The sequence below is a fragment of the Strix uralensis genome, chromosome 1 (assembly GCF_047716275.1).
Source record: "Strix uralensis isolate ZFMK-TIS-50842 chromosome 1, bStrUra1, whole genome shotgun sequence".
NCBI lineage: Eukaryota > Metazoa > Chordata > Aves > Strigiformes > Strigidae > Strix > Strix uralensis.
The window spans coordinates 175473527-175487762 of NC_133972.1; the positions used below are offsets into that span (position 1 = coordinate 175473527).

The 14236-nt window shown below is 54.6% G+C and overlaps 1 protein-coding gene across 7 annotated transcripts; it reads left to right on the forward strand.

Moving 5' to 3' along the window:
* The first annotated feature begins 9249 nt into the window (after positions 1–9249).
* On the forward strand, positions 9250–12706 carry LOC141952779 (uncharacterized). 7 transcript variants are annotated; one of them, XM_074890640.1, is made up of 6 exons: positions 9250–9326; positions 9756–10030; positions 10205–10321; positions 10869–11063; positions 11359–11509; positions 12506–12706. In XM_074890640.1, exons 1-6 carry the CDS (start codon positions 9293–9295, stop codon positions 12550–12552), a joined length of 819 nt encoding a protein of 272 aa, XP_074746741.1. In that variant the 5' UTR covers positions 9250–9292; the 3' UTR covers positions 12553–12706. The 7 variants fall into 7 exon arrangements, 5 of the variants coding, with proteins under 5 accessions (XP_074746741.1, XP_074746757.1, XP_074746722.1 ...); XM_074890656.1 differs by lacking the exon at positions 12506–12706 and having other exon boundaries at positions 10875–10978; positions 11361–12183; XM_074890621.1 differs by lacking the exon at positions 12506–12706 and having other exon boundaries at positions 9252–9326; positions 11359–12183.
* The last annotated feature ends 1530 nt before the right edge of the window (positions 12707–14236 follow it).

The window sequence follows — 14236 nt, forward strand, 5'->3', positions numbered from 1 at the left end:
CGGTTTCCCGCGGGCTGCCCGCGGCTCTCCCAGGACCGGTGTGCCCGTGCCCCGGCAGTGCGCATGCGCGGTGGCGGCCCCCGGAAGTGCTGCAATCCCCAAGCGCTCCCCAAACCTGCCCGTGGGGCTCTGGGAGTGCAGGGCTGTGGGGTGGCTGCATTCACCCCACCCCCCCAACCCTCGGCATCGCCCGTGGGGACTGCGGAGGGGGTCAGAGAGCAGACGGGGTGAGCTGTGCTGTGGGCCAGAAATGGAGGCAACGTTTTGCCTTCCTGGGACTTGAGAGCAGACGCATGTGGCTGATTGAGGGGCTCAGAAACAGACGGAGTTGTGTGGCTTTTGGCTCAGAAACAAAGGTCAAGTCGTGAATTTTTGGGACTTGAGAAGCGGCTCAGCAGGCAGGTTTTTGGGCTCATAAAGAGGCACTAAGGCAGCTGGTTTGGGGGCCAAAAGCAGAATGCAGTTTGGCTGGTTTTGCAGGCAGGTGAGAGGCGGAGGGGTGTGGGAGGGCCCTGGGGGCTACGGGGGAAAGGAGGGGGTGGGGTTTGGGGTGGCATGGGACCCCGAAGCTTGGGAGGCCGGCGTGCACCAGGCCAAACTCCATGTCTGAGGTGGTCTCGGGGGGGAAACGCGCTTTTCAGACCCTACGTGCCCTCTTTGAGTTCAGCAATTATTTGTACGCTGCTTAGAATAATTATGACCTGATTAATAATCCAAAGTAATGAATGCTTAGAGAATGTACAAGGTGGATGTTTACTCCTAATACTCAAGCTCTGACAGTGATTGATTTACAGCCTTGTCAAAAGCTCAGGCTGTTGCCGGTAGCTGGAGCCTGTGAGGAGAAAGAGCTGAAATCAAGCGGAGTTTCAGTGCAGAGTTGAAGCGTCACCGAGCCAGACCTGTAGCCAGCAGGAGCTGGAATGAGACAGGGTGTCCGCTGTCTGGAGCCGGCATTAGCCAGAACTACGATTCTCTGCGGCTGTGAGGAGCAGGAGCTGCAGCCGGACTGCCGACTGGCTGCAGCACCCCTTGGCTCGACGGCGGAGGCTTCTCAAAGAGTGCAGGATTTGAGGTGAGTTGGTGGGAGAGAGAGGAGCAGTAGGGCAGGAGCCACAGAGCAAGTGATTGCTTCTGAGTACAACGGATGCTTTACCTCTCTGGTTTTCTGGCTTCCACGGGAGATGACGGCTGCAACACCTGCTTTTTGGGGGCAGCACAGCACTTCCCAGGAGGGTGCTGTTGCAGTAGAGGTCAGTGCTGGCTGGCATGTCGGTGACTGGGGGCGCTCTGTCTTGCAGGTGATGGAGAGGAACCTGGTGAATGCGGGAGCATCCCAGTGAGATGACGTGCTCCTGATGAGGATGGATTCTGGAGCATGCTCTCTGAAAGGTAAGTCAAGGGGCAAAAGCCGTGGGTAGGGTGGGGCCAGCAGAGGCTCTACCATCAGGGCTGTGGAGAGGGCTATTTAAGCTTCCTTAAGTCTGTGGGAAGAGAGCAGGGTCTGTCGCACAGGACGTGCATGTTCTGGCCTGTGTCAGTGTACTTGTGTCGTTTGTGGTGTCTGTGTTCTGTCTTGTATGCAGTGCCTTCCCCACGTCTCTGTGGTGCCCCGCGGGCTCTCTGCACGGCGCATGCACCGTGGTAGGCGTCCATAGGGTCTCGGATGCCTTGCTGCTTTGGAAAAGAGCCCGTTGAGCACTCCCCGTCTCGTGAGTGGAGCTTACGGCGTCTTTTGCATCACAGATGTTTGTGGAGGGTTGCCTTTGTGGAGGAGATCTGGGCCAGAATGACAGCTGTGCTCTTCAGAGTTCTGTTTCCATAGAGGTCCCTCCCCTACAGCACTTCACCCCCCGTGTCCTTGTGGGCCTCGGCCTTAAAGCCCGGCTCCTCCCACGTCGGTTGTTCTGGTTGTGTATTGCACTGCAGCACTCGCTGTCGGTTTTGACTACGCCTTGCTTTGCAGGGCTTTGTGTTCTGCAGGTGACACAGGGCCATCTGGATCCCCAGAGAAAATCCTTGAGCGAGGTTTGCCGGAGCGTACAAACGCAAGCGAAGGAGGAGTGGGAGCGGGGCCCGTTGCGAAACATCTTCCTTGGCTCCTGGTTAGGAAGGCTGACACCGTGGGGGCGTGTGGAGCAGCGACGCTGCCGAGGCGCACGGTGAGGCAGTTCCAGGGGTGGGTTTAGAATGGGGGTGATCTGCCACTGTGGCAGGTAGGCAGTGGAACGGATGTTTGGAGTGAGGGGTGGATCGAGTGGCTGTTGAATGAGCGTCAGTTTCTGAATGTGTCTAACCTTGTGCGTGTGAAGGTTTTTTCATTTCAGGTTGTATTTAATGTTGAGATAGTAAATGTTTTTTTAAAATTGTGTTTAAAAAGAAGCCCAGCTGGGGGTTCGGTGTCTCTCTTACTCAGACAGAACCCTTCCTCAGGCTTTCTCTGTGCCCCTGAGCTCTCTCACAGTCTTCACTGCTGTCTTGGATGTCTCCATTCAGTCGCTCATCCCCTGGGGACATCTGTACATTGCTGGAACGCCTTGACTTTTGCACCGTGTCCCAGAGCCGCCTTCTGTCTCTCTTTCAGTCTCAGCACCCTGCTCCTGCTGTCACCACGCCTACTGAGGCCAACCTCGTGCCCCGCAGCCCTCTTTTGGCACCGTGGCGCACTCTGCACCCTCCTTCCTCCCTGAGACCCTTTCCTGATGCCACCTTTCATCTGCAGAACGCTCACATTGTCCTCTGTGCTAGCTAGGATACCTACCTGGTCCCCTGAGGACACCTGCAGTTTCTTCAAATCCCCTCCGAGCTTCTTTATCATGTCCTTGAGCATTCTTTTGGGTGTCCTCCTCTGCTGCTGTCACGATGCCTCCTGAGGTCTTGGATGATCCCTGCAGCACACTTTTATCCCTGTAAGTCTCCTTTGGACTTGTTTTGTCGCAATAGCACCTCTCCTAAGATCTCTGTTCCCAAAAAAGAGCATTCTTTTTCTTCTTTATGCCACCTAGGATGCCTCCTCAGACCTTCTTTGTGTACCACAGCCCTGTTTTAGCTCTGTAGCGGGCTTGGATTCTCTCTCATGCCCTCAGAAACCCATCCTCAGGTGTGTTTGTACCTCAGAGCACTCTTAATCATTCTCTGTGCCATCTAGGGTGTCTCCATTTGGTCCCCGCCTCCCGATGACATCTGTACTGTTCAAATCCCCTCTAGACTTCCTTTCTCATGTCCCTGAGCCTTCTTTGGCGTCTTTGGCCCAATCAGGACCTCTCTAAGGGTGTCATGATGCCTATCGATGCCTTCAAGGATGCCCCTAGCAGACTTCTAGCTTTGTAGCAGACCTCGCAGCCATCTCATTCCCTCAGAGGGCTTCCCGAGTGTTCCTGCTATCTGTGACCCAGCCCAGTCAGTCTGTCCTCCCTTCCCTCTAGCCGTGCCTCTGTTCGTTCCCTGGCCCTCTGATGACGTGTTTACTTGGTTCAGATCCCCTCGGGATTTAATCGTCATGTCCCCAGTCCTTTTTCTGTCTCTCTGGCTCCCTTGGGACAGTTCTCCTCCCAGTCACGATGCCTCCCAAGACCTTCCTTGTGGTCCGGTTCCATCCTGTAGCACTTTAGGTGGGGCCGTCTTTGAGCCGCACACGAACTCATTTGTTCCTCTGTGCTAGCCAGGATTCCCATGTTTAGTTCCCAGCCACCCAAGACCATCTGTACTCTGCTCAGGTGATCACCCGAGTTCCTCCTGGTTGTCCCTCAGCCTTCGTTTATCCATCAGCCCCGCCCCCACGATCCCTCTCCTCACAGTCGCAGTGCCTGCTGAGACCTCCCTCGATCTCCGCAGCCCCTTGAGGCACTCGATCTCCTTTTCTCTCTCTCTCGTTCTGTCAGAGCCTCCCTCCTTTCTTTGCTGTGCAGCGCTCCTTTTTCTTTCTGTCTGCCATCGAGGGTGTCTCCGTTTGGTTGTTCTCTCAGTCATCTGTAGTTTGCCCAGATGCCCTCCTGAGACTCCAGGGCCCTCGCTGTGTCTGCAAGGCTTCTTTTCTTACCGTGCTTCCTCCTAACTCCTCTATTCTGTATAACAGTGTCTTCCGAGTCCTTTTGCGTACTCCACCGCGCTCTTGTGGCACTTCAGCTCCCTTTGGATTTTGGTTTTTGGCGCTGTTCAGAGCACTCTTACTCTCTGGCGTGTCAGCCTGCACACGTATGTGGGTTGGAACTGCCCTGCCTGGGGGCACAGCGATGTCGGTCAGGGGAAGAATAGCACTAAGAGTCTGTAGTTAATGTTGATTTGCCTGGACTGTTTAGGTACAGCCCGTACAGCCCCCTCGCAGCAAGCAGCCCTCAGCAGCAGGCAAGGATGTCACGAGGATGACAGGAGCTATCTGGGAGAGGCTGCGGGAGTGGTAGTTGAACAGATGGAATCTCAAAGGTGTTAAGGCTCCTTGTGTGTAGGGCTTAATGCTGTTTTATTTTTATGTTTTTTTTTAATGGCAGGCTGTAATGACACCCTAGACGGTGTTCCTACATGGAGTCAAGAACTCTGGAATTGTTAAGCTGTCACTCAACATCCAGGTGACTTGCTTAAAAGTTTTTTTCAGATCCAGAGGGACAATATATGCACCGAAGAGTGACAGAGGCAGCGAGCAGGGCACTGTAAGAAGGTGGGTCAGCGTGTGGTGTCGGAGGAGAAGACGTGACTGGTTGCTACATGACTGGCTTATCGGTTTGGGGGTTTTTTTGTTTTGAAGGTGCAAAGCAGGATATCGGCACCGGAGGTGACTCGGGCAAGGTGAGATGAGTCGGCTGAGTTATTTTTCAGTTATTTTTCATGTGTCGTACTGTTGGTGAAGCTAGAAGCATCTCCTGTTGTCTGTGTCTTACAGGTGGTACCCAGGCCTCGACGTGGCGACCGGTAAATGTCAGAGGCAGGGTGGGTGAGTGGCCAAGGTAACGGGGCAGGAGATGGCAGTCGGTGTGGGCAGGCTGCAGGTTCAGCTTGTGCCTCTCGCTTTGGTTTATGCAGGTGCCACATGTAGGCTGGGAGGGGCGAAGCCGTGTGCCGCTGAGCAGTCCAGGACAATGAGGCGGTTGTCAGCTGGGTCAGGGTTTTCATGCAGAGAATCATGTGGCAGCTCAATGAAGCATTTCTCTTTGGTTTTGCAGGAGCCGGGCAGGCTGCCTTTGGAATCGGATGAGCGTTTGAGGTGAGCTGGGTAGTAGAGAGCAGGAGCACGGTGCTGGTGATTTCTCACAAGCACAGTGGTAGCTCTGTGTCTTTTGGTATCGTAGGTGCCACGGGCCACGCTGGCCGCAGCGTCCAACACTGGACTCTGTGCAGAGCAGCTGAGCAGAAAGCCCCGTGGCTGTTGAGGTGGAGGGTGTTGTGGCAGAGGTGTGTCAGCTGATGTGATTCTGACTGCTGGCACTGGTTTTTTTTGCAGATGATGAAGAGGAACTTGGCAGCTGCAGGAATGTCCCGGTTAGCTGATGTGGTTTTTGTTGAGGATGGATTCAGACCCCCAGCCCTCTGAAAGCTGAGTTGAGGGATGAGGGACCAGTGCCCTACAGTGTCTAATCTTGACTTCAGTTATAAAGAGACTTTACAAAATGGAAACCTTTCTCAAGGAAGTTTCATTTTATGAACTCTCCATCAGAGTGGATCTTCAGAGATGATGTATTTGGCAGTAGTACTCTTGGGCGGTGCAGCTGGCCCGACATCCCTGCTAATTATGGAACACACCAAACCCCCCCCCCCCCCCGTCAAGTTGTACGGGTGTATTTTGGAGATAGACAGTCTAATGGTATCAGCTCACAGCTGGGCGAGTTCAGGGAATGCAAAAGGAAAATCAAATACTTACACATCTAATAAAAACACTTCTATAAGCGTATGCCCACCTTTACACTAAAGAGTGAAGGACTGAGCTTTATTGTTTGTTTTACTCTTTAAAGTTTTACACTTCACTTCTGATTTTATTGACCCAGCAAGCAGGATGTGCAGCAGCAGCAGCGCAAGGGCTGCGGCTGTCGCGGCGGATCCGTCAGCTGTAGGTTGTGATGACGGTACGACCTCGTCCTGCAGCCTCACAGGGTTCCCTCCCTGCAGCCCTGCTGTAAGGACGGGATGAGACATTCCAACACCACCAAGAACGTTTGCTTTTATGGGCAGAATGTGCTCGGGATCGTATCGATTGGCCTTGCTGGTGATTTGAGGAGTTGAAATTGCTCCGGCCTTGCCAGGGTGTGTTGTATGTGGAGCTGATTAGATCAGGTGAGTTCAGGATGGCCGGGCTGTCTGTGGGCAGTCCCAGCTGCTGTTCTCATTATGCAAGAAGCCAGAAAATTAACTATGGTGCAGAAGATAACAATGCACGTCCCTCATGCTGTACTTACTGCACTGGAACACAAAGGACGTTACTGGCTTGCGCCGAGTCGTTTGTTACGGTATCAAGCCCTGTTATTGGAGCAAGACGACATCACCTTAGAAAAAAGTACGGTACTAAATCCTGCATCTTTAATGCCGACAGAGAAGAAAAATGACTCTAACCTTGATTGTTTACAAGTGATTGAACAGGCATATGCCAGCAGACCAGATCCGAGAGATGCTCCCCTCCAAACTCCAGCTGAGGAACTGTATATACTGATGGAAGCAGTTGCGTTTTGAAAGGAATAAGAAAGGCTGGTTGTGCTGTGGTGACACTAACTGAGGATTGGGAAGCTAAAGCATTGTCTCCAAATACCTCTGCACAAAAGGCTGAAATAATTGCCTCAACCAGGCCTTTGGAATTAGCCAAAGGAAAAAGAGTCAGTATCTATACAGACTCTAAATATGCTTTTGGGGTTGTTCATGCCCATGGCGCTATTTGGAAAGAATGAGGACTTTGATCTGCCAGTGGCACACCTATAAAGCACAGAGCAGAGATTTTAAACTTGCTGGAAGCAGTACAGAAGCCGGAGTCACCGTGATACATTGTAAAGCACATCAGAGAGGAAATGCGGATGTAATCAAAGGAAATCGGAGGGCAGATGAAGCTGCAAAACCAGTGACGCTCAGTGCTCCTTGTGTTCTAATTCCATCAAGGGAAATGCAAGTAGAATCCCCGAGGTCTAAAGAGAAAGAAAATAAATTGGCTGAGTTACTAAAGCACAAAAGCACGGTGGAGGGTGGTAGATTACCCCACACGGGCAATGCGTAGTGACTCCTGAAAACATGAAAAGGTTAACGACTAAAACCCGTGAAGAAACGCATGTGGGAGCAGAAGCAGCGGTCGGATCAGGAAGACGTTATGCAGTCGGGGTCAAAATGTTGCTCACTGCCAAAAGTGTGAGTAACCCCTGTGAAATTTGTTTTAGGAACGATCCAAAGATACAAGCCCGACGCCCTCCGGGAGAGGTAAGAAAAGGCATAACTCCTAGTGAGTATTGGCAAGTAGATTTTTCAGAATTGCCAAGGTGTAACCAGTACTGATGTTTATTGGTACTGGTGGATGCCTTCTCCGGTTGGCCTGAAGCTTTCCCATGTCAAACCAGCAAGGTAACAAAGCATTTACTAAAAGAAATTATTCCAAGGTTTGGGGTTCCTTTACGAATGTCCTCTGACAGAGGTCCACATTTTATAGCTGAGGTTGTCAAGAATATGAGCAAAATACTAGGGATGGGGTGGAACCGACACACCCCCTGGGGGCCCCAATCCAGTGGACAGGTAGAAAGAATGAATCAAACACGAAACTGACAAATTGCTAAATTATGCCAGGAAGTCCAAGGAAAATGGGTTGAAGCTTTGCCACTTGCCCTGCTGAGGATTAGAGTGACTCCTAGAACTAGAGGAAGGATAAGCCCATGTGAAAGTCTATACAGCAAACCTTCTAACGTCAGTCTGACAGGGAGGCCCCAACGCTTGCATCTCGTAGGGGAAAAGGTATGAACCGAATACGTTATTGAGGTCCATCCACAAATGTGTCCTTTTAAGAGCACCTGTACCCCTTGGTTTCCCGGCACACTCTTTCTGTGCCAGAGATCAGGTCTGCCTACGGACGTGGAAGGACGATCCCCTTGATGAACAGCGGAAGGGACCCTATCGAGTGTTGCTAACCGCGAGCGCTGCTGTGAAGCTGGGACGAGTGGAACCCTGGGTCCATGACACGAGGGTAAAGGAAACACCTCCTGGGCTGGGGCGTCTGTACCTAAGGGACCTTGGAAATTCACTTTAAGATGCAGTTAACGAATCGCACCTGCAATGCTGCTGAAACATTGGTTCATCTAGGTTGTACACAAGGAATATCTCTGGTTTGTATCCTTACAAGTGTGGGGAGAATAGCCGTATTAACCTGTTTGTACAGAGAATTTAACCTGTGCTAAGGATGGACATCAGAGTTGGAGATTAAAGTCTTCGGAAGTTTATGAGCGCTTCCATTAGATGGTATTGAGCGTCAGTTCTTGGTGATTGGAACTTGTTGCTTAATTCAGCGTATGGCGCTTTGGAGACAAAAAACCTAGAAAAGAACGGTGTGAGCCTTGCGTTGTTTACAACAGGGTAAGCCTCTCGGGGGGGAATTGCTACCAAGCGCTTTGCACTTGCCAGCGGCCGCGGTTAATCCCGGTGCTGGTCGCTATAGTTACCGGGGGGGGGGGGAGCGTGGGCCGGGCTGGAGGAGCCCCCGGGGCGGGCAGTGAGGCTGCGGGCAGTGGCCCCTCCCTGTCCACCTCCAGCGGGCGGTGCTGGAGGAGGAGCCGGTGCGAGCCGAGGGAGCAGCAGAGAGAAGGTGAGCGGGGCCGCGCGGTCGTTCGCCTGGCGGCTGCTGGGGAAAGCCGCGACGGGGGGGCCGCGCGGTGCGGCGGGACCGGCGGCAGAAGCCGCTCCGGTCGGGGCCGGGCGGCAGCGGCGCTTCCCGGAGCCGCGCGGGGGCCGCGCTCGGCCGGGCTTCCGGGTGCGTGGGCGATGGGGGGGGTGGGAAGGACGGTGTCCCCGCAGGGTCAGAAAGGCGGGACGGCCGCCTGTGGCGGGGTGTGTGTGTGGGTGCTGTAGTCACGTGATCGGGGCTTCCGGTCGGCCATGTTGTCTCCCCGGGGCACGGCGGGAGCTGTAGTTTTCGCGCACTCTGCTGCCCGGCAGCTGCGTCGCTGCCGGGCGCGCGCGGCACGGCACAGTCCTCGCTACCGGCGCGGCCCCGCGGCGCAGCGCGAGGGGCGGTTTTGTGGCGGGTTCGTGCGGTTTCCCGCGGGCTGCACGGGGCTCCCCGAGGACCGGTGTGCCCGTGCGCCAGCAGTGCGCATGCGCAGTGGTGCCCCGGTGCTGCCGCTGCAATATGGCGGCTGGAGGGGCGAGATTGCTGGCGGCGGGTGAGGGCCGAGGGGAGTGGTGGGGCGGGGGTGTCTGCTGCCCGCCGGCCGCCTGGTGGGGGCGGGACGGGAAGCTTCACTCCGCCGCTGCGGCAGGGTCCTGTTCCGCTGGAGGTGAGGCGGGCCGGGGCAGCCCCGGGCAGTTCCCCGAGAGCTGGTAGAGGGGAAGAGGGGCAGTTGCCGGGCGCCTCCGCAACTCGCCAGAGCTCCCCCATAGCCGGCTTTGGCCCCGCTCACCCAGTGCAGCTGCCTCGAGCTCCAGCACCTGCCCTGAAGCCTGTCCCGTAGCCCCAGGCCACCGCCAAGCCCTGTGGTGAGGGCAGCAGGCTGGTCCTCGGTGCGTCTGCAGAAGCCTCTGTGGAAGGTGGGGCTCCGGCCGGGGGCGATCTAAGGTAGTAATGGTCAGTGCTGCTTCTTTCCCTCTTCCAGAGACCGTGCTGAGGCCGCGCTGGTCTGTTCCTGTCCTGGGGATGCTGTTTACTGCACCCACCTCGGGCTTGTGTGGGGTGTCTCTGCCTGGCCTTGTGCTTCTCACAGCACGGGGGCAAAAAGGGACAGGCGGAGCCCTTCCCGGCTGTGGACCGTGGCCAGGAGCTGCCGCAGCTGAAGCTGGAGAGGCCAGAGAAAGGGAAAGAAGGAGAAAATCAAGGCTATGTGGGCAGCACCTGCCTCCCAGTGCAGGAAGAGAGAGCCTGCCTCTCTGGGTGAGGAAGGAGCCCTCTTCACAGTCCGCAGCAGGCCAGGCCGCCAGCGTGCACCCACGGTCTGCGTGCGTCACCCCAAGCGCAGTACGGCCGCGTAGTGCGCAAGCAAGCGAGGCTGCGTGTGTCGGAAGGCTGGTCTTGTAAGAGGTGAGACACACCCGCGTATTCTTTGAGGGGGAGGACAGCCAGGCGACTGGATTTTCAGAAGAAGAAGAGGGGCAGGAGGAAGGAAGGAGAAAGAAGCATCTGACCCGTCAAATTCTCCCGGCAGTGCCGAGAGCGAGAGCTGCGGTGAGTCCTGGCCCTTCGGGGCCCTGTCACCCGTCTTGTGCGTCCCGGTCCCTTCCTGCCCCTCTCCTGTACCTCTCTCTTTTCCATGCTGCTGTTATTTCTGCCCCCCCCCACCCCTTTCCTATACCTCTCCTTTATTCTTCTGTCCTGCTCCTCCGTCCTTCCTTTCTCACTTTCTCTCTCTTGTCCTACTGCTCCCTTTTCTCATTTCTCTCTGCGCTTTTGTCCTGCCTCTCCCTCCTTTTTTTCATCTTCTGTCTCTGCGCTTAGTGCCGTCACTTTTTAAATTTTCATTCTACGTCTTTTAGTTTGCTGTTGTTATTTCGTGTTTCCTTAGGGCTGTCACTTTTTAAATTTTCTTTTTTCTACCTCTGTTCTAGTTTGGTGTCCATGTGTGATCATTTTTTCCTTTATTTCACCAATGCCTGTTGCTTTTAAAATGTTCTTTTTCCCTTCAGTGTCTTTTTAATGAGTTATTCTCTTTCCTTAATGCCGTCTCTGTCTTTTTAAATCGTCCCCTCTTTTGTTCGCTGTGGCTACTTTTTAGTTCCAGGGCATGGTTGGACCAGATGACCTGCAAGAGTTCCCTTCCCACCTCAAACCGTTCTGCAGTTCGGGAGTCACAACTGTCACATCCAGGGCCGTGAGCTACCACAGGTGTGAGAAAGTTGCCCCAGGCTTCAAGGCCATCCCGAGCGCCTGCTGCTTTACTCCGGCCGCAGCGCTCCTGAAGAAGAGGAGAAGATAATTTTGCAGTGGTCAGGGCTTTTAGGGCTCAGTGGTCGTGCTCAGTGGGTTGCGTGGTTGGGTGGTTTGAAGGGACAGTCTGAGAAGGTGTCTGAAATGCCCTTGCAGGGTGGAGGGAGGCAGGAAAGCGGCGGGTTAGAGCTGGCAAGGGACTGCCCCGGGCTGGGGGGCGGTGTGCCCGTGGGTGCCAGTACCTCAGCTGCTGTGTCGGCATTGCGGGAGCCGTGGGGGTCGTGGACTTTACTCTGCCTCCCCCCAGAAAGCTCTGGCTGACGAAGTTATGCCACAACAGAGACTGCAGCCGTCAGCACCACGGGATGCTGATAATGACCAGCACAGGCCTCGCTGTACTGTCGTTTTCCCTGCTGCTTGCAATGGATCTGCAGTGGCCTTTGATTCGTGGAAAAAGACTCTACAACTCGAAATGGAGTTATAAAGCAGGTATGTTTTACTCCAGCCGGGGTGCAAGGGGATTTCTCCACAAAGCTTGCACACCACCAGCACATTTTACCAAAAACTTACAGAGTGTGGATATACATATTCACTGGATTACATAACACAAACATGCATATGCATGAGTAAGGCTGGGTTAGTTCTAGAGGCTGGTGCCAGCAGTTTATGTTATCTTTGCACCTGCGCATTGCCTCCTGGGGGGCGTCTTCGGGGTCTTTGGGAGGAAGGCTCGTAGTCTTTCTCACCTTGTGTTTTCCCCGGAGCATGCGCAGATTCTCTTAGCCAATTTCTTGAACAACAGAAATGTTTTTCAGCTGGTTTACTCATGCTATCTTATTTAAGGGAAGCAATGAAACTTCTGCCATCCGTATATGGCTATCTTTACTCATTACTGAGGCCGAACTAGTTAGAGCACACCTGATCCTCAAGGACAAAGCCATGATGTTTTGCTGAACACTGCAGTTCTTGGTAGATTTTGACAGTAAACTGCTTTGTTTTGATGAACACAGCAGTCCTTGGTAAAATTCCACAGAACAGTCCGGGCAAGCAGGATTGTTAGCAATATTAAAAAATACTATAAGTAATACTATAACTTGCTAGAAGTAAGGAAATAAGTTGCTAAGCAGTTTTCTACAAGTAAATAAGTCTTCCCCCCCCCCCCCCGCCCCCCCCCCCCAAAACAGTTTTCTTTTCTTTCCTTGAAGAACATCGATGGTGGGAAAGCTTATTTGGATGGTCACCACCACCAACAGGACTGTTTAATTCCATGTTTCACTCGGTCTGATTTTCCTAATTCCAACTTTAATATGTTTAGTACTTCTAATAGTATTGTATATTAAGGTTTGGAGGATGGTTAAACAGATCACTCAGTTACAAAAGTATCCCTGTGTGTATACTTCCCTAAAATATTTTTTTTTAATAGAAGCTAATAAAACACAAAATTCCGTTCAATTATAATTGGATTATGGCATCATCTGTTTATAGGCATAGAGGCAAGAGGCAACCACACTGCCAGTCTATGGACAAGATAAATTGACTTTAGTCACGGGGTGGATTGTGGTGGTGCAATTCTTACCCCTCCCCGCTCCTCCTTGTTGGGCTTCTTGGTGCTAGGTGTGATTCCACCCACATTCCCCCGAGCTATACACCGATCTGTGGAGATAAAGCAATCATCTCGTCCTTGGTGTCTTTTGCAGGGCTTTTCCCAGCTGTCATTATGCTACTTGTCTGACTTTGGCTCACTGTTTGACATATGATTTCCACTGCACTCGCAACAGTCGTGGCTATGTAATAATGTTCTCTCTTATCTCCTTAACCTGCATTGCTCTAAATTTCCCATCTCCTGGAGTTTTGCTCGCTATTGGTGTGTGTGAAGGTGCCTTGGCTCTAAAAAGATGCCTGACGCATACTGCTTACATCTCAGAAGAGGCACAAGAAATGAAGTACTGTAGCCCAGGTAATAGATTGTGAGGGCGGGAAAGTGGCTGTGGGGGGCGGAGCAGCCGCCTGAGGGGAAGGGGGCGGGACCTGCTTGTGGGAAGAGGGAAGGGCGGGAAAGTCGCTGTGAGGGGCGGAGCGGCCGCCTGAGGGGAAGGGGGCGGGACCTGCCTGTGGGAAGGGCAAAGGGCGGGAAAGTCACGATGAGGGGCGGAGCGGCCGCCTGAGGGGAAGGGGGCGGGACTTGCCTGTGGGAAGGGCGAAGGGCGGGAAAGTTGCTGTGAGGGGCGGAGCGGCCGCCTGAGGGGAAGGGGGCGGGACCTGCCTGTGGGAAGGGCGAAGGGCGGGAAAGTCGCTGTGAGGGGCAGAGCAGCCACCTGAGGGGAAGGGGGCGGGACCTGCCTGTGGGAAGAGGGAAGGGCGGGAAAGTCGCTGTGAGGGGCGGAGCGGCCGCCTGAGGGGAAGGGGGCGGGACCTGCTTGTGGGAAGGGCGAAGGGTGGGAAAGTCGCTGTGAGGGGCGGAGCGGCCGCCTGAGGGGAAGGGGGCGGGACCTGCCTGTGGGAAGAGGGAAGGGCGGGAAAGTCGCAGTGAGGGGCGGAGCGGCCGCCTGAGGGGAAGGGGGGGGGACCTGCCTGTGGGAAGGGCGAAGGGCGGGAAAGTCGCAGTGAGGGGCGGAGCGGCCGCCTGAGGGGAAGGGGGCGGGACCTGCCTGTGGGAAGGGCGAAGGGCGGGAAAGTCGCTGTGAGGGGCAGAGCAGCCACCTGAGGGGAAGGGGGCGGGACCTGCCTGTGGGAAGGGCGAAGGGCGGGAAAGTCGCTGTGAGGGGCGGAGCGGCCGCCTGAGGGGAAGAGGACGGGTCCAGCCCTGCCAGATGCAGCCAGGAGCCCAAAGCAGATGAATGCCCGTTGCAGTCGTCCCTGCGGGAACCACTGGAGCACCAACTGGGTGGGAAAAGCTGATCTGTGAGGTTTTTTCGGGGGGGGGGGGTGGGGGGGTGGGCAGCGCGGCCGGGATTTGGGTGGTGCTGTGGTGAGCTCTGTCCACGGGCCGGCGTCCTTCTCAGACCCAACGGCGTCCCTCTCAGACCCAATGGCGTCCTTCTGCCCTTGCAACAGCTGGTGGTGGAGAAGAAAGAAGAGACAAACATGGCGTGCGGAAGGACCCGCAAGGCAAGAGAGAGTGGCAGGAAGAGTGGAGGAAGTCTAGGCAACAAGTGGAGGAAAGAGAAGGGTGCTCTGGGCAAAGCAGCACTGTGAGGGGCGGAGCGGCCACCTGAG